General features: G+C 40.5%; 1 protein-coding gene across 2 annotated transcripts in view; it reads right to left on the bottom strand.

Annotated features, from left to right (window-relative positions):
* LOC109981882 (cGMP-dependent protein kinase 1) overlaps positions 1 to 18,921 on the bottom strand; it is an 85,201-nt gene that overhangs the window by 10,250 nt on the left and 56,030 nt on the right. For both annotated transcript variants that reach the window (XM_029276825.2, XM_020630864.3), the window contains exons 5-9: positions 18,827 to 18,890; positions 13,481 to 13,558; positions 11,439 to 11,533; positions 3,455 to 3,520; positions 850 to 924 (exon numbers count right to left, since the gene is read on the bottom strand). In XM_029276825.2, coding sequence (XP_029132658.1) covers positions 850 to 924; positions 3,455 to 3,520; positions 11,439 to 11,533; positions 13,481 to 13,558; positions 18,827 to 18,890 — 378 coding nt within the window. The remainder of the gene's footprint in view (positions 1 to 849; positions 925 to 3,454; positions 3,521 to 11,438; positions 11,534 to 13,480; positions 13,559 to 18,826; positions 18,891 to 18,921) is intronic.

The following is an 18,921-nucleotide window of genomic DNA, read 5'->3' as shown; positions in this document are numbered from 1 at the left end:
AAGGGATATTGAAAATGATTAGACATTTGATACTTCAGGGTTCCTTCTATCACCCACTTCAGCAGTAACAAGCTGTAAGGGGCATTAAACCTCTCACCTCTCTGTCCGTAGAGTGTGTGTCAAAGTGACTGCTGTTATGTTCTGCTCTGCTATTCGCTGCCTAAATTCCCGAAGTTGACTGACACTCTGCTGTCAGCTTGAAATCCAAAGCATTGTAGCAAAGTATAGATCTCTTTGCCCCCCCCCCCCCCCCCGTCTTGTTCACTACCTGTCTCTCCTCACTCTGTCCATCTCTCGTCCCACTCCCGAGGTGATAATCTGCCCCTGCCCTCCCGCTCTGTGTAAACTGTCATTACCGGCTTCTCGTTTCTCCTCACCTTGACTCACAACATGGCAGCGAGCGAGCGAGCGAGCGAGGTATCAGATTGTGCCAACACGTAGCCGTCTGAACCCCAAGATGCCCGCCTCATTGCCAAGGTGCCCTGTGCTTTCAACAGTCTCTTGTTTCCATAGCGACGGTAAATAGTGTACATATTAATTCCTCCAGAAATAGAGGCAGAGGTCAGAGCTTCTGATTCTGTCCTGCCATCCCGGGTATTGTGTTATTACATAACAGACCTAAAGGCACAATGCATTAATGTCCAGCCTGGAGCACGTCTCTGCTTAAAATGTTGCAGTCGTGGTTGTTGTGCAAACGTTTTAAAGGCTACTGAGCTGGAACATTCATTTGCAAAAATTAATTGATTGAAAACAAAAGACCTCTTAAAGCCTAAACTTCCCCAAAGCAATACGATTAGCTTTCATAATTGCTATTTCAATGAATGAATGAATAAATCGTAATTTTCTTACTTGGCTTTGGCATCAGCATCCTCGTGGCTTTTAGTGGACACATCCTCCAAACCTCCGATCAGGTGCTTGAATGAACTGAAAAACAGACAGTGAATGTTATAACAGCACAACCTTTCCTAAGATCTTTAATTTGTTTGATAACCTATAATAGCTCCAACATAAAGGAAGAAACATACTCTCCACTTACACTTTGTACTGAATGAAAAGTTTTCAGTTTAAAAAAAAGGAAGGAATAAGTACACTGCAGGCAAGCGGTACAAGAAGCTGGTCCAATATACAACCACACCGTCATAAAACACAACACTGCCGGTAACTATTAAATATTCATCAGTCAGCTTTTAGAGACAAGCCTCTAAAAATCGCAGAGACGAGAAAACAGATATGTCAAAGAAGTGTAAACACTTGTGAGAGCAGATGAAGGCTGAGAGGGATACATGCGTTTATTTTTAATTACTGATAAGATTCTGAAATATGAATCGAAAACAGAACTTGTTGCTTGTAAAGTGGATACTATGCAAATTAACACTCGTGAAATCCCAAAGACAACATGTTCTATTTATTCAGTAACATGTTAGTGAAGATGTAAGAAACAGGGCAGTGTATTCAGGCCTTAATGATAACATTAAAAAAAGCTATTACCTTGCCCGAAATACCAGGGCTTAATAAATCCTCATTAGTATGATCAAGCAGGATATGAAAGTTAAATTAAAATGAAAGGTTGACCGCAGAGTAATAAGCTACATAATAGGCCCACTCCCTGAAATAAAATCCTCCAAAGTTGCACTCAAGGTGGGGGAGGGGGGGGGGGAGCTGCTACATGAAAAATAGCTCCGTTTTGGCTCATTTCTCTCTGAAGTATGGCTGCGTATGCTAAAGACTCCAAAAACATCCTGAAAGAACAAATAACTGAGATTTTTGCGCAAGGCTCATCAAGCTGTCAGCCAGAAGATGGAATACATCTGGTGTTTTCTCCTGTTGAGACCATAATGCCTGCGAGTGGGGATTTTTTTTTCTTGGCTTTCCTTTAAAAAAAAAAAACAAAGTCTAGCTGCTTACAGTTTCTATTGTACTGAGATGCTGACTCCCTTCTGTACATTTTTATTCCATGTATTATTCACTCTGTGTCTATCTCATTTCCCTTTTCCAGCACAGCTTCAGTAAATATCCTTAACTTACCTCTTAAGCTTCCCTTTTTAGTTTAGTGCATCACGCTTGCACACAAAAATTAACACAAGCTTGAACATTAACTACCATAGCATCTGCACAAAAACTAGCCACATTGATGACACACACACACACAGTTCGCTTTTTGGGCTGTGACAGCACGAGCTGCTTGCACGAGAGGCAGAGTGAGAGTCAGTGGTAATCACCTGTGCTCTGTGACTCACTCACTATCCCCTCCACTAGCTGTGGATGGCCCATTTGTGCTTGCCATGTTCCCTGAGGGCAGAGGGAGGCCCTTGGTAAGCTGATATCATCTACAATCTCCTCCCCACGCTACATGTCCACCTGTCTCTGTGTACTCTCCACACAGCTTCAAGTTATTGCACAGAGATGCTCTGAGATGTACCGTGTCTTAGGTTCTTCATATAAACTTTATTTGGTTAACTTCCTTCAGAACATTATCCTAAAAACAGTTTAGAACACAGACTAAAATGAACACGAACGCCCTTCAAGGTACTGGTGTAGCAAATTAGCATCAGCTACATACACTACGATACTTGAATTGAATGGCTGTTTTCAGTTCGTCTATGTATAATTGTATCCTATCAATGAAACCATCAATAAATAATGTCAAGAAACTGTTGCCATAATGTAAGGAAAGAACAAAGCCTGAGGTGCAGCCATTGCAAGTGATAAAGCTGAAAAATAAATCTTTATTAATCTTTCTCTGCTACGCATCTAGCCTTGATCTAAATTCTTTCCTGGAGGCTTTGTAGGATTACTGAAACATTTCACAGCTGCCCACTTGACATCATTAACTAAATCCCATCAGTAGAAGTATTTATGCTGGGAAGATGTTTCCATGAGAATTGGGGAATTGCTGCGTGAGGAACTCGACATGATCAGCTGATTGGAGGGGATGATGGAGGTCGCTTTGCAATAAGGCATTCAACAAAGCAGTACAGTACAGTGAAGTAAAGCATGATGCAAAACTCTAACCCATTATGAATTCAAACTCCTTGCTTTCTCTTTGAATAGAATTGATTGGATACTTTCGCAAAAAGTTGACTTCTTTTTTTTTTAAGGGTGGAAACCGACCTTGTGAAAGCAGTGACACTCAATTTTGGGGCCATGTTTTCCCCCTGAGGTGTAAAAGCTTGTTTTTAATGTCTCAGTAAAGTAGTGATAGTGAAGCCTGTTCCAGGAAACTGTCCTCGCCTGACAGTAATGAGCCAAGGAAGCTTTATTTATGTTGCAAATTTAGAACTCGGAGGCAATTAAAAGTGCTTTACACAGGCAAGAAAGGCTTTAGAAAGAAGAACTGGGGGACTCAAGTTTGCGGCTCTTCACATCCATTGAGCTCTTGCACCTCTGGCTTTTGTTGATTTCTCTTTAATGCCGAAATAACCAAAGGAATATTAAGCACTTTATTAATACTCACTCTCTATCGATGACTAGACAGGTGACTGCCTCTGCTGCAATGACGTTGGCTGTCCTGATGTCCTCCCTGGAGAAACAGATAAAACAACACATTCAGGAGTCAGTGATCACACATCGAAAGGCCATTATTCAACCACATTAATATTCATTTCAAATGTCTGATCAGAGCACTGACGATGGAGGCAGTCGAACCTGTACATCATCAGCTATGTCCTGGACTCTATTCACTCCATAAATGGCACTGGCACACAATGAAATCATCACTCTCAACAGGCAACACACATCACTGCATGATCGGCATTACTCTTTATTGCATTTGACGTCAGGTTGGTCTTCCGATGATGATGGCGCCTCTTCAGAGGAGTCGCCCCAATCGCATGTATCCTCCGAGTCTGTGTCCCAAGAATCCATCTTTTACTTTGAAAAAAGTCCCAAAGCGCTGAGCTTTAACCGTGAACCAGCACGCTGAGCAGGGCAGCCCCCTTTAACAAAACACACATCTGCTCCTCTTGTACATGAAAATCCAATTCAACTGAAGTGTTAACCAATTTCACTAAGTCTATTATGCTAAAAAAAAGGAGAAAATTAGTCCGGGGAAGTCCCATAAGCAGATGGTCTCGTGCCCCATTAGTACATAAAAAATATCATCCAGTCGATGAATTTCATATCCGTGTTTTAAAAAGTTAAAACAGGGCGCCAACGGTTTCTGACATCTCTCTCTCTGTGTCTGAGCTGAACTCAGACATTTGTCAACCTATTTCAATGAGCTGAGGTGATAAGTCCCCCTCATGTTATGTCAACTCCCTCGGCCCTCCCCTCTTCTAAACACACACGCGCAGCAACCCCTGAAAACACACACACACTTCCACACAGTCTTTGTGCTGACCCCTCTGAGTAAAGGTCACAGCTGGTGGGGGAACAACGGGTTTTGAAAGGTGAGGACTACAGAGGAGAGGAGAGGGATGCAGTGTTGGGGATATATTAGCAGATGACTGTAGGGGCCCTCGACCTGGTACACGGCCCAAACTGTATTTCATTCAGCTCTGATAAGCTCTTAAGACCTGCATCCTCTCTTAACTCAATGCTCTGGCAAACAAGGCTCCACCTGCTCTCCTGTTTGGACACAACTGCATGCAATAGCATTTGCATAGGCACAGAACTGACATTATTAATAAGCAGGTAAATAGAGGGAAGCACAACAGAAGCCCCAGTCTGGATGAAGACATGGTTGTTATTATGCTGTAATTAGTTTGGGGAACAGGATCTTGATGAGTGCCATTCAGTGGTAATGAGTGATCAACATCGCACAAGACGATGAGATGAGAAGTTTGAGTGTGAAACATAACAAGAGACGCAGTGTTGGGGAAACTTATTTAAAAGCATGTCTTTGTAAGCAGTAGATATCTTTGTACTTCAGGGCCGCCTCTCCGAGGGTGCAAAAGGATTGCACGTGCATTTTACATTTCTGCACCCTTAATTGAATAAACCCCAAAAAATAACAATATATATATTTATATATATTTTTTTTTTCTTTTTTTCTTTTTTTTTCAATAAGTAATCAAGGCTTTCAAAAGACAGCAGTGACTCAGATTATGATCTGAGGTCATGGCAGGCACACAAATGCCAAATCAACAGTAAAGGTTACATGTGACACAAAATTTAAACAAAAGATATATATATATATATATATATACATATATATATATATATAATATATGCTTGCAAAAAAATGCCACTCAGTTGAGTTTATTGTAAAAAACAAAACAAAAAAAAAACGCAACCTTTTCATTGGTCATACTTAAAATGAAAAAAAACAAAATACCAGGAAATAGAAATTTGTGAAAAATTGACACCTTGGGCATTACAAACTTAGGCTTAGAACATTAAAAACTGAAGCCATGGTTTAAACAGCTTAAAATCCAGCTGGCTGGAATATCTCTGAAACCTTTAACCTTCCTGAAACTAAATCATCCCATCAGGGCTTTCCACGAGACCAAAACAGCAAAGAATGATGTACTGTATATGTACTACTGAAAAAAAATGCATCTTTTAAATACCCAGTACAACTACATAAGTCATACATTATTAAACAAATATTTTTACATCTTCTTTCCTTGCACTTTAAGATGACAGAAAATGATTAAAAAGTGATTTAACAGCTTGAATCACTTTGAATATATGAATATAATTGACCTACAAGCAAGCTACTAAAAAACTTAATTTCTTGTTTAATTACATAGTTCCCGAGTAGTTCACTACTCTCCAAGGCTGACGAGAAGCATCACATACATCTGATCCGATGATAATCTAAATATTCATAAACTGAATAACTGAGTCCGCTCGCCCTGTTCATGTCTGCTGAGGTTCACATGCTTGTCAAAGGGCCAGCTGATAATCTAAAAAAAAAAAATCGACAATCCCCCGGCTGTAGACACTTTTCAAACGCTACCGCCACAACTTCCATATATTTACCTGCAGCAGTGGAGCGTTTTGAACAAGTTTTTAAATTCATGTCATACACTGTTTGTATCCAAGGGCAAAACAACAGTGCCTCTCTATAGAAGGTAAAAAGTGAAGTCGATATTTCAAGAATGCCAGGGATTCAAGCAACCCAGTCACCTTTATTCTAACTTATATACAAGGTATATCAGATGGAACATCTCTTTTTAAAATCATCACATATTGAACTGAAGTTGTCACACACACACACACACACACACACACACACACACACACACACACACACACACACACACACAGCACTCTTCTCATCAGTGATAATGAGCTTAAACTAAAGCGGCAGCCCCAATCTGTTACTCGAGTTGATTTGTCAGTTAAAGGGAAGTGTTTGGTGTTCGTGTCATTTGCTAATCCCGGTGTTACAACTAAACAGCACAACACTTCAGGTTGTATTTAAAAAGTCCTTATGTAAGCATGAGTCATCCATCAGAGCTCCTAAGGCTTTCATATCTGAGCTTGTTACACCTTTCCCCTGCTGCTCCAATGTTACTGAGTGTGCCTTTGCGTTGACATTAGCCATGTTTTATGTGAAACACAATCGCTAACTATCTGTCCGAATGATTTATTCGCACACTGCCTGGCTTAAGTCCTCCACAAGGCCAAAGATGGTTACGCACTTTTTTAATTGCGGCCTAACAAGAAATGCATTGGAAAGAGACACGCACGAGAAGCAGCTGACTGCTGTGTGAGGAATGTCCTTAGCGGCCTGCGGCGTTGATTTCCAGTTAATAGTTGGAAGCAACCTGGTAATTGGACAGTGATCTGGATGTCCTGGGAGAGGGGGTTATGAAAATATCGCAGAGGGCCGAAAGTGGGGCAGTAGCTTTGGGCTGCAGGGGAAGGGGGAGGGGGGTGTGTGTGTGTGTGTGTGTGTGTGCTTCGATTCTGAGACTGCGGGTGTTCAGGTGGGCCGGCAGCTGTGTATGAGACTTCACAGGTCTGAATCAAAGTACTTAAGCAAATGACTGAGCAGCTTTTCTCCATTAACTGCAAATTATTCACTTTCCACATAGCTGCAAGGTAAGACCGCTTTCCAAGACATTTTTACATTCATGAATAAAATTGGCTCCAATTTATGAAAACTGAAAGGCTCATAAACACCATATTCTTGGAGTATTCATATTCCTTTTTTTTAAGTTCAGACATTCAAAAGTGTTAGCTGCTGAACATTGACTTCAGTCATAAGCTATGTTTACCAAACATGGACACTGTGGATCATGTAAAAAAAATATTTTTTTTACTGAAGAGTCACTCTCAAGTCTCACACCGCGTAAACACACTGCTTGGATTCAATGTTTCCCGTTCATAGAATGGATTTCAGTGGCCTGCCCCCCAAAAAAATAAACCTTCTGTGGCAGTGTTTGTATTTATTATTTCTCACTGTCAAATCCCCGCTCGGACATTTACTTGACGGATCAGTCTGCAAGCGTGGCGCATACTTGTGGAATATTTTTATGGATTCAGGGCTCTGCTGCTGACTCTGGATGTGTAATGCTGTTTTCAGCTCCCCCACTGCTCCACCCACTTCTCCATCTCCGTCCTCTACGTCTCCTCTCCTCTGTCTCCCTTGGGTTCCAACACCTAAAATACATTTTTGGCCTGTGGGAAACTTTGAAGGAACAGTCCCTGCCTGATCATAATGGGATTACAACACAGACATACTGCATGTTTCCAAAATAACAAAGACAACATGGGATTCACTTGAAGTCATTCTCAGACTCTAAAGCCTTAAACCTTTGGTAGTTGATATTGTTGTTGTCCGAACTGATGTTTCTGTTGCTGTGTATCCATCAATCTGTCTGCCTGTCTGTCTGTATCCATCTCTCTCCTTCTGGCTCTCCCTCGTTCCCATTTTCTAGGCTAATCAGGTTGCGGCAAATGGCTGCCTACCAGTGAGTCTTGCTCTGCTGGAAGTGTCTGCCTGGTAAAATGAACTTTTGTCTGGCGACACTTTCCAAGTGCTATCTGCGGAGTAAGGTCAGGTCTCTTTATAAACTATAATTTTTTTCATATAGCACATGTCAGAAACAAGGCAAATCAAGGTGCTTCACACATTACATCCTAAGCATCATGACAAAGGGAAAAAGAGACTTTAAAAAAGGACAGTATAATAAGTGGGGTCCATGTTATAGCCATGAGAAAACTTTTGTGATTTGGTGCTAAATTAAAAAAAGGTTGATTAATTGATACAAAATAATGAATTAGGAAATGTCTTAAACACCTGTGGTGTTGGTTTCCAGTTGATAGATGTTATTTATTTGTGTGTGTACTTAACACTTCAGGCCACCCCTGCAGAGTTCAGTGGCCCAGTTCAGCCACCCCAGTCTGAAAACTGATGAGGCACAAAAAAAGGTACCTGGCATATTAGTGCAACAGCCAAGTGTCATCTTCTCACCAGTACCTGTTGTAACACGCCCACTCTAACAAAACCTCATATCAGAGGTCTAAATTCTGTTGTTCTGATTCTGACACCAATCATATTCTTGTCACAGACATCACAATCTTCCCTCTATTTCTGACAACGACTCATCTTCAACCCGAACGCCTTCTGCGATACCAACACATAAAACAGTACACTGACGCGGGGAGGTCAGGGCACACCCTCACTGTCGACTGATGGATCTACACCACCAAATCAAAGTTCACACTTCAGCAGCATGACAGGAGCAATGTAACACCACACACAGGTCAAAGTAGAGTCCATCTTTTCTTGGAACATCCACCTGTCAGAGTGAGATACACACTCTTCATTAAGGACTATACGGCCTATTTGAGAAACAAAGTAAGATTTCTTCAGGTGCTTTAATGAACACACGCGCATACCGTGTCACACACACGCATACCGTGTCACACACGCGCGGGCTCTAACTAACCATTATGGCCAACAGGAGAAGAGACTTTGATTTGTATGTTGTTCTCACAGATCAAAGGCGACGTCTTCACATGGACAGAGTAGCCTTTGAGTAGGGGGCTATTGAGTTTCATGAGCGAGGACACACACAGTTAACTTCTAATTAGAGAGATGGCCCCGCGCAGAAGAGCCCTCTGATCAAAAGCCTGCTGCCAAAAGATGGCCGGCAACGCAATCATTAAAATTTGCGAGACATGTTTGACCATCAAAGGTGCCGTTGAAAAGGCTTCTCTCGCTCAAGACACTCGGAGACAAAAGGCGTCGCTCGTGACGACTTAGAATAACAATACGAAGCAAATGTTGAGGCGGGGGAGAGCGCTTTGTTTAAATGGGGGGGGGGGGGGGAGAGATATGTTGTGAATGATTAAACAAAGAGGCTCTAAAAGGTGCTTTGAAGAAGTTGTACAGTACTTGAATTATTAATCTGGGGAAAAACAACATATATTCATGTAGGTACGTTAAAGGAAACGCGTGATATATTGTGTAATTAAACAGTCACACAGACAGTTTCAGTGCACAGTTTTAGAGTCATTAGAGTGGTGAAGGAAGATTTTTGCAGTCCCCCTTTAAGAACAAACCACACTTACAATAAATCCCTGAATTAAACAGTTCATCAAGAAGAAAACACCTGCTCAATCGATTGTGAATTATTACTTTGTGTCATGCTCCTGATTCATGAATAAGCTTATTTTCTACATCTCTTTAGTGCAAAAAGACCGAAATCGATGTTTGGATCAAATGTATTCTCCCACTGCAACGAGATCAACCTCTGGAGCCTTACAAGTCCTTCATTCATGTCATAACTGTGTCATTTTTTTTATATCCCATAGTCATTAGCTATAACATATGGGGAAAGCCCAGCCATCTGTGCAATTCCAGCTGTCGCATGAATATCACTTTTAGATCGCCCTCTTTGAAAGTGAGAACAATCATACCCAGTGACAACACTAAAGCTGACATAATTACTCTAAGCGGATACTGCTTTTGTTCATCTTGAGCCTATTTCTGTGTTCGTCGTGTTCGTTAAATGCTTTTGGAGTTTAACTCTAATGAGCTTGAGAAATCATCCGAGGTTGTTTTCTCACGAAGCCACCAGGAGATGGCGACATCCTCACCTTTTCATGCTGTCACTGCTGCTGGCTACGTGCATGTATTCCCTCAACTGTACAGCGCATGAGTGTTCTCTGTTTCTACCTGACTTAATACACGTCAGACTACTTTCTATCTTTACCCTGCCTCTGTTTTAATAAAACATCGCCCGTGGAGACGCACAGTCATGACAGTACAGGACGAACAGCAGGGTAAAGGCATCACTTTAGGGGAAACTGCTCTTTGTCTTCAGCGGGCATATAAAATACTTTGATTACGCTGAAGTGTTTTAGTGGAAGTATTCGAGCACTTAAATGGCACTGACATTTGCCATGAGCCATTTCATCCCTACAGTATACACAGCTGAGGTACTTCAAACTCCTCTCAGTTCATCTCAACAGCTAGAATGCTCCTGGCACAGACTAACACACAGCATACACAGTGTGTAATGCAGGGGTCTACTCATATACAATGTGTTTATCTGACTGCTGTGTTAGGAGTAGCAGCTCACAGCTAGGCACACATATTTAACAGAAACGTTTTCAAAAGATGTGCAAAGAGGGCAGAAAATTCATTGTAACAGTCAAGGACAGCATGGAGATGTCCTTGAGATCATAATGCTCTGACCCCTGAGACTACAAGTGAAAAGAAATGACAAAAGAACGTAATTAGTCCATAGATAATATTGTTTAAATAAAGCAGTGTTCAGCAGGGAGCATGCAATATGACTGTCAAACACCATGGTGCACTTACACATTAGTTGCTATATATATGCATTATATAACACAAATAAGTGTCACATGGTGTTTGCAAAGAGTCTCTCCTATTTCCTCAACATATTGATATTAACATATTGATTATTGAGATTGGGCAGTATATAGAGTCAGACACTGGGGAGAGAGAGCGGGGAATGACATGTGGGAAAGGAGCCACAGGTTGGATTTGAACCCTGGCTGCCCACCTTGAGGACTAAGCCTCTGTACATTGGGCATGCGTGCTAACCGCGAGGCTACCGGCACCCCATATGCTCCTATTGTTCCTTGATGAAAAGGAGGAATTTAAGTATAGGCCTTTTTTGTCTTTAAACTATATATTTTCAGTCACAGAAAAAAATGTATCTAATAAAACAGCATGTTGTATGAAAAAATGTAGACCCTATCCTTATATATTTGGAACAAGCATTTGAATCCTGGAGTTGTGTTGGGTGGTCCCTGCTTTGATGTATTTCCAAACACTTAAAGAATGATTACCTATCTGAAGAAGAGTGGTGGTGGAAAAAAACAAGGACATATGAGAATCTGATTGAAGACCGACAGGTGCATGTTATTTGAAAAGAGGGAGGATATTAAAAACAGATTGCAAGTGAAAATCAAGAGGGAAGTGGGGTGACAGTGCAGCAGGCAGAAACAGCAGGAGAACAGAAGATTTCAATTGGAAGAGGCAGTGTTATTAGGAACAATCTTACCCTTGCAGTGCTTTTTCTCCGAACCAGTCTCCTTTCCCGAGGCTGCGCAGATAGACAGGCTCTCCGTTGGGCAAGTCTTCCCTGGTCACATTAACCTGGAAAAAGAAAACCAGGAGGAGGAGAGTTAAAAAAAAAAAAGAAAAAAAGAAGAGCAGTGTGACAGGCAGGTGAGATGCTTTAAACGTGAAGAAAACGTTAGATTTATACATCTTTCCAAACAGAAAATGACATATATAGAGGAGAGGTGCCCTGTGTGAGGCATCACTCTGTTAGGATCTAGGAGGCGCAGCTGACCACTTCATTAGCCAGATGACATGTGAGTGATGGGACAGTGCTGTGCGGCTAGACTTTACAAATCAAGCAATGGCACTTATGAAGATCATATAGGAAATGGATTAAGACCGCCCTTTCACAGAATGAAGGATCTTGTCTCAATCCATTAGTCAGTGCTGCACAGGTGTAGCAGTGTATCCTGCACACTGTAATGCTGCCTGCACTTGAGTGACAGCATGAGGATTCTGATCTGATCATGTGAGAGCAGAAAAAAACAGCGAAGAGCAGAAGCAGCAGAGAGACTTTAAGATGTTCAGAAAAATGGAGACCAAAGGGCACATTGTGCATGTGTTGCGAGACGGCCAAATTGGCGGAATGTCCTCTAGACGGAGTGCGCTGTCTGTGGTCGGGATGGAGACAAAGTGAGAGAAGTGGAAACAGCCAAGCAGAAAGCAATGTTAAGGTCAGGAGTGTTAGTGTGTGTGCGTTTGTTTTCATGTTTCATGAGCGGGTTTGTTATGTGATGTACTGTATGTGTGCCGACCTTGTGAAGTTGGTTGTATCTGTTTGGGGGGGGGGGGTGTCAAAGGAGAGTAAAGGCATCTTCATCCTTTACAATGACATGTACAACACAGTACATCCTGAACATGTGGACTGCCAGGAAATGTGGTTCGAAATATTTAGCTATATTCACACATGTACAGAAATTCTCCAAATTTGCCAATTTTCTTCGGGGGGGGGATGAGCTGCATGTGTGAATGCAAATCGCAATATTTTTCAATGTGACTTTAGCCCCCTAGTAAAATGTCCATATTAAGCCGGGTCGAGCTGATGTGTGAACATAGCATGTACTATTCAAGAAAATTCATCGTGGGTGGACGGAGATGAAGACGTTCATAGCGTCAACCAGTGAGTGACTTACTCGTGGTACAAGTAATATATGAGCTCCATACTCTTTTTCACTTGAGAGGGCGTTTTTTTTCTCCACTCTTTACTATGGATCATTTAATTCCAATGTATCATCAATATAATGGCAAAACTATCGAAGCAGTCGGACTCTGTCTTGTCTTGCGTCCTGAGTCACCTCCTCTCCCCATCCAACAGGGAAACTTTCACGCAGTGAGGGACATGTGTCTTGAAATATTCAGGAGTTCATGTGTGAAAACAGCTTTTCTCCCACCTATTGGGATTCTGGAACCATATTCTTGGGATATGGTTGAATTTTTAATTACCATAAAACTTTTATTATCCCATGTCTCACATTGGACATCTCCAATAAGCCGTGGTAAGCCTTTTGTGCTTCAACAAATACTCTTTAAATGGGAATTGGGTTGAATTATATGGAAGAGAGGGCTAGTGGAGGATGGAGAGGGAAGCATACGTAGACCTGAACTTGGTGTGGAAGAAGGAACAGAAAGAGGATGAAAAATCAAAGATGATGAGCATGGAAAAATGAAGAGGAACAGTAGCAATAGCAGAAATCCCATAAAAGTCCTTTCAACAGTGTTGCTATTGGACAAGACAGCGTGACATCTGTGCTCAGAGAGAAACATGTGTCGATGACAGAAAGGTGAAATAAAAGTGACTCCATTCCCCTTTCTAGAAGCTCCTATTGCTGCTGTGAGAAAGGATGAAGGAGACCAGGCATCTGTCTCTCCTTCTCCTCCAGATCAAGATTGATAAAAGCCAACTTTCACCCAAAAACGCCACCAGTTTGCTTTAAAGATCCATGATGCCGCAGTTATTATTTTGTGATTCTTTTTTCTCACCTTTCCTTTACTGATGATGAAGAATGTGTCTCCTCTGGCTCCCTGTCTGATGATGTACTCTCCGTCTTCATAATGCGTCTGTCAAGAGAGAAGAGAGGATCAAAGAAAAGGCATGTTACTCAGGCCCAGTGAGGTGCTTTTGTCTCCTTTCTCTGATTGAGAGTGAAACGCTCTCACCAGAGACTAACAGGTGAAACTCAGAGGGGGGAAGAAGGCTGAATCGGGTGCAGTGAGATAATTCCAATTAAATGAATTTTTTTTTGGTGTTAAAACCATAGACTGGCAAGTTCTCCTGGGTGTTTAATTTCCTTCCACCCACTACTTCCTTGGATATGCCCTGCGACCTTGAATATGAATAAGCAGGTGAGGAAAATAAGTGAATAAATGAATGCTACTGCATCAAATCTAAAGGCAAATCACAGCTATGGGGAAAGCCAAAATGAATACATAATATCTATCCATCAATCCATTTTCTATACCATGTAATCCTGTTGAGAGTCTTGGGTGCTGGAGCCTATCCAAGCATCCAGACTGGTCACTGGTCTAACACAATCGTAACACTAGTAGATAGAAAGGAACACTGTCACACACACAGTCACACGCTGTGTGGAGAGTAACCTTCATGAATTCGATTATTCCAAGGACAGTTTCTTTAAAGGTATAGAGAAGTGATGCATAGGATGACATAACTAAATGTGATGAAACCTTGGCCTGACAGAGAAAAAACAAAACCATTACTGCATCATCTACAGAACTACAGCACCGAAAGCACCAGAATAACACTGGCAAACCCTGAGAGGAGCAACAGGCTAATGTCAGAATCAGATTTTTATTTTTTTATTTTTGCATGATATGTTTGGTCTCCATTCATGATGTTGGGTTCTTGTGTTGCTCGAGTTCTTATAATGATTGGGTTGATCATGTTGGTTGGATTCTGTTTGATCTTTTGGTTCTTATGAGGTTCTGGTTATTTTAGCGTTGACTGGATTCTTTTGTTTTATTCTTATACATGTTTTTTTTTGTATGCTGTTGTGGTGAAGACTAAAAGGCATCAGTTCTCAGTTGTCCCTGCTGCTCTTTCTTTGTTAAATAGCAGTTTAATTTAAATTTCTTGCACTTTCACATTCACATCTGGATGCTGCAGCATCTCTGCTGGGCTTTCATGTTTTATGTAAATTATGTATGCACCTATTAGTTGGATTATTTCTTAGTGTTGTCTATGTATTGTACGTTTCCGACTGCAAACAAATTTCCCTGTGGGGACAATAAAGATACCGTTGACCTTTGACCTTAAAGCACTTTTTAAACCCTTGTATTTTAAGGTTCTTTAAAAATAAATACATCATTATTTTAATTACCCATGCAATTAATGACTCAGGCTTTATATTTCTCTAAATATAAATGCCCAGAAACAAACAAACATGCAGCCTTATGCAAGGACAACAAGCTCATCAGAGTAAACTTAACATCTGACTACTCCTACAGTTAAAAATATACATTTGAAGTATTAATAAATGTAGTATATAAAAACAAGAACCATTAGAGTAGCCTTTTTAGACAGTAAATAGTGTAATGGTGAAGAATGCAAATGGTGCTGAATAAAATATGACCATGTAAATTATGTAATAGGTGGCCTTATATACATTATATAGGTGAATATTAAAGTATGTACGGTCTTTACCGGCAGCATATATATGAGTGTGTTGATAATGATGAAATCTGGCTCTATCTTAACGATGTAAATAAATTAAAACAAGGACATGATGTGAGCCTGTAGAGACAAACTCTCCGTGTGTGTTGTTGCTTTCCGTGTTCAGAGCTCAGTGCCTATCAGAGGACGTGATGTTGGCACAGGATGTGTCAGGCTGTGATGGATCCACAGTGATGTTTCCTGCCACATTTCCTGACTCTGGACGTATATACTTCCTGATTGGAAAGCAGGTTGGCTCTAAGTTAATATTTTTTTGCATTCCTGACGATGTGTTGTGTGATATAATGGGATCTCCCTTTACTTTACTTTACAAAATACACAATAAGCTGCATCCAAGATCACAATTCTTGACTGAAAACGGAGCTCAGCAATTCTTGTCAGATCTTTTTGCCAGCGTTTTATTCCCACGCCATTTCACCCAGGAAAGGTGCCTGCGTGTGTCTGATTCATATCTTCTGTGCGTGACTCAAAAGCAAAGCTTCTTGTTAAAGGAAGGTTGCAGTTGAGGCGTTTAATTTTGGGTTTATTTATTATATTATTCTCTTCAAGCATGCCTTCAAGGAGAGGAAAACAGAAAGAAAAAAAAAAAGAAGCTAGATTGACTAAATCAAAATTCAATTGTGGACCAAAATGATCCATTATAGTAGAGGACGGGAAACAGGACAACATGATGGATTTGACCATTATCTGACCCTGCACTACCATCCTGAAGAACCTCTCAGGGAAAATGCAAATTATATATATATATATGTGTAAAAAGGATGACCCTTGAGCTGGCAAAGTCAAATAACACCCACTACGGATTGTTTATAGTGGTGCCAGCAAATAAATCTCTTAAAGCAACTGTTATGAGGTTTTAATTACGTTAGCACTTGTTGATTAATTGCCAATTGCTTCATCTATGAAGCTGTTGATACAAATTCAATCAACTTTTGAACACTAACATGTTATTCAGCCAACAGTGCAAACACATTAATCAGAGTGCAGGAATATCTGAAATGTCATGCAAAAACGTCTCAATTTCATTTTGTTAACACTTTACTATTGTATGTGTTGTGTCAGCTCAAATATCAAGTTGGGGCGTTAAGCCTGAATCATTAACTCATTAATTTAATTGCTAGCAAAGGAGTTTGCCCCCTTCAACGGGCTCTGGATAAACAGGATTAAATCAAAGGGATGTGAAGGACATTTGATAAGACTGTGGGTCACTGCAGTTGAACCATATAGCAGCACACAAGGTGCATTTAAAATGCTGGAAACATATATAAAGCTGTGTCTGAACCAAAAGGCGAAGGTCTGCATCAATACACCAACAAAGATCTTCATATTCAGACATTTGTCAAACTACTTTCTGTCAGCTTGCATTCCTCACAGTTCTCAGACTTCCCACTTACACTGTTGAGACTGTTTTGCTGTAGGTGGCAAAACAGCTGCCTCCTTCTTTCTTTACTCAGATGAAGTCCTTGGACATAGTGGCCAATGTGTATGCCCATGTCCATATATTTCCTTTACTTGGGCCTCATGTCTGTCAGTATCTCAGCAGACAGAACTGAACTGCTTCCCTTGAGTAGCGCTGTTAGTTTTGATACGCTACTGATTATTCGATTATCAGTTTTAACTTTACCTCCAAAAAGCTCCCTTCGATGGTGTCACATGTAGGCTAAAGTACTTTGTATTGGCCCTGAAGCGACACAAATGGTTCTTTACTTATAATACAAAAAGGCAAACTCGTTTTTTGTTGTGATGCCAGGTAAACTGTAACACCTGGATTTTTTTATTTAGCTAATTATATGCTATCTTGGGTCAAAAGTGGGTCTGTTGGTTTTTGTTTCCAGGTTTCTGAAAATTTGACCAAATGAACTTTAAGGTCTGATACCTTACAATGAGTTGCAAAAATCTCTTCTTAAATTAGGCTACAGTGAAACACAGATGTATGCTAGCAGTTAAAACAGGAATCCAGTTGGCTGGATAACTTGGTTGTGAGGAGTGTGTCTTCATGAATGTAGGATAAAAATATACAGCCAAGTCACTCACAACATTGGAAATGTACCTGTAACTGCACACGAAAAGTCGACAGGCGTAGACCAGCTTAATCCAACAACTACCCTCAATACAATCAAGCACACAACTGACATTTGTTTCAGTATGTGACAGTAGTACCACAACCGTTGTTAGCAAACTGTAACTTAGCCAGCTTACACTAGTAATAATATATAGCATTGAAATGATTTGAATGTTTTCAACGTATTAAGGCGGAAAACGTAAAATGTTGCAATAAGCGGGTGAGCTTATGTTAGATTGAAAGCTATCTAGAACACAGTATGAAATGTATCGCCACCAACATATGGAGGGAACATATTTCCCCAACAGGAGCACGTTAGCTTTCATAATGTTAGCTTAACGATGGCTACAAAACATGGATAGTCACTGCTAGCTTTGGCTGCTAGTTAAGAGCGAAGATCTCTATAAAGATATCTTATAAAGATATCTTATAAAGATATTCCTGTATGTTTAGGGTTAGTGCAAATTTCTGTTTTTCTGTCCATGTTGCCTGGTGGATCCATGACATGTTTACTGCATCACTTAAACTGCAGGCTGTAAATGTTGATCTGATTCAATTAAATCACTCTTTTTTTTTTCTTTGGCTGTTTTTGCAGGCTACTATGTACTCCCACCCTAAATCAGCTTAAGCATCATATGGTCAATCCATCCCTCAGGGTAAGACTGGAACGTATTTATCTTTGGTTTATAAATAGTTACATATTGAATGTGCATAACGTTTTTTAAAAATAAGGAAAAGGCCATATTCTGATGTGATTGAAAAGATTGAAAGCCTCAACGTTGGCAGCATACATAAGTGTAAATTGGAATGTGTTTTGCATAACTAAATCATGATGGTGAAAACATCCAATAAAGTGATGTGCAGAATGATAGAAAATATGATTTTTGAGACACATCTCAAATTGCACTCAGGGCATGAAGAGCACATCCTGCAAGACTGCACATTTTAGTCCATTTGTAACAAATTGCATTTCACAACTGCCTTCCATTTGGCAGTTCTTGTCGGTTGTAGTGTTTAATATTTTTTTTATGTATTTTTTCTGCCCCCCAGGCAGCCATTGGCTTCTATTCATTTACAGGATGCTGACTGAAACTGGCAATCATCACAGTAAACATTAACTCTCACTTATTATACAATTGTAGCTCTAAAATATATTGCTCATTTAAAAAAACAACGTAAGTATTAACGAGAGAAAAAAAAGACATTGGATGGATTACAATGTGCCTCAGCTTGTTTAAATTGTTTGACCCAGGCTTTGAAATTTGAAATGGCGTCTGGCAAACATTATGATGAATAACAGAAGAAGCTAATGAAACTAACTGTTAGTAGGTGGCCCATTTAGTTGAACATCCCCTCATTGAGCACATTCTGAACAGCAAAACTAGCAGGAAAATCCCAACTCTTCACCCCGCCCTGCCAAAAAAAAAGTAAATCTATATTATTATTATTCATTATCTGATATTTACCTTTATTACTTTTCTGGCTATCGTCTCACATTGCAACAGAAGAACGTGAACATAAGGAAATGTTGTTGTGCGGCAGACTTTGTGCTGCCAAAGACAAAGGCACTTACCTCCTCAAGGACATCGGCAAGCTTGCTCAGAATGTCTTCCTGCAGGTCGTGAAATGTGGGTACGCTGCAGGAAAAACCAAAAGAAAAGGCTTTTA

The sequence above is a fragment of the Labrus bergylta genome, chromosome 10, assembly GCF_963930695.1.
Source record: "Labrus bergylta chromosome 10, fLabBer1.1, whole genome shotgun sequence".
Taxonomy (NCBI): Eukaryota; Metazoa; Chordata; class Actinopteri; order Labriformes; family Labridae; genus Labrus; species Labrus bergylta.
This window is presented reverse-complemented; position numbering and strand designations above follow the sequence as displayed.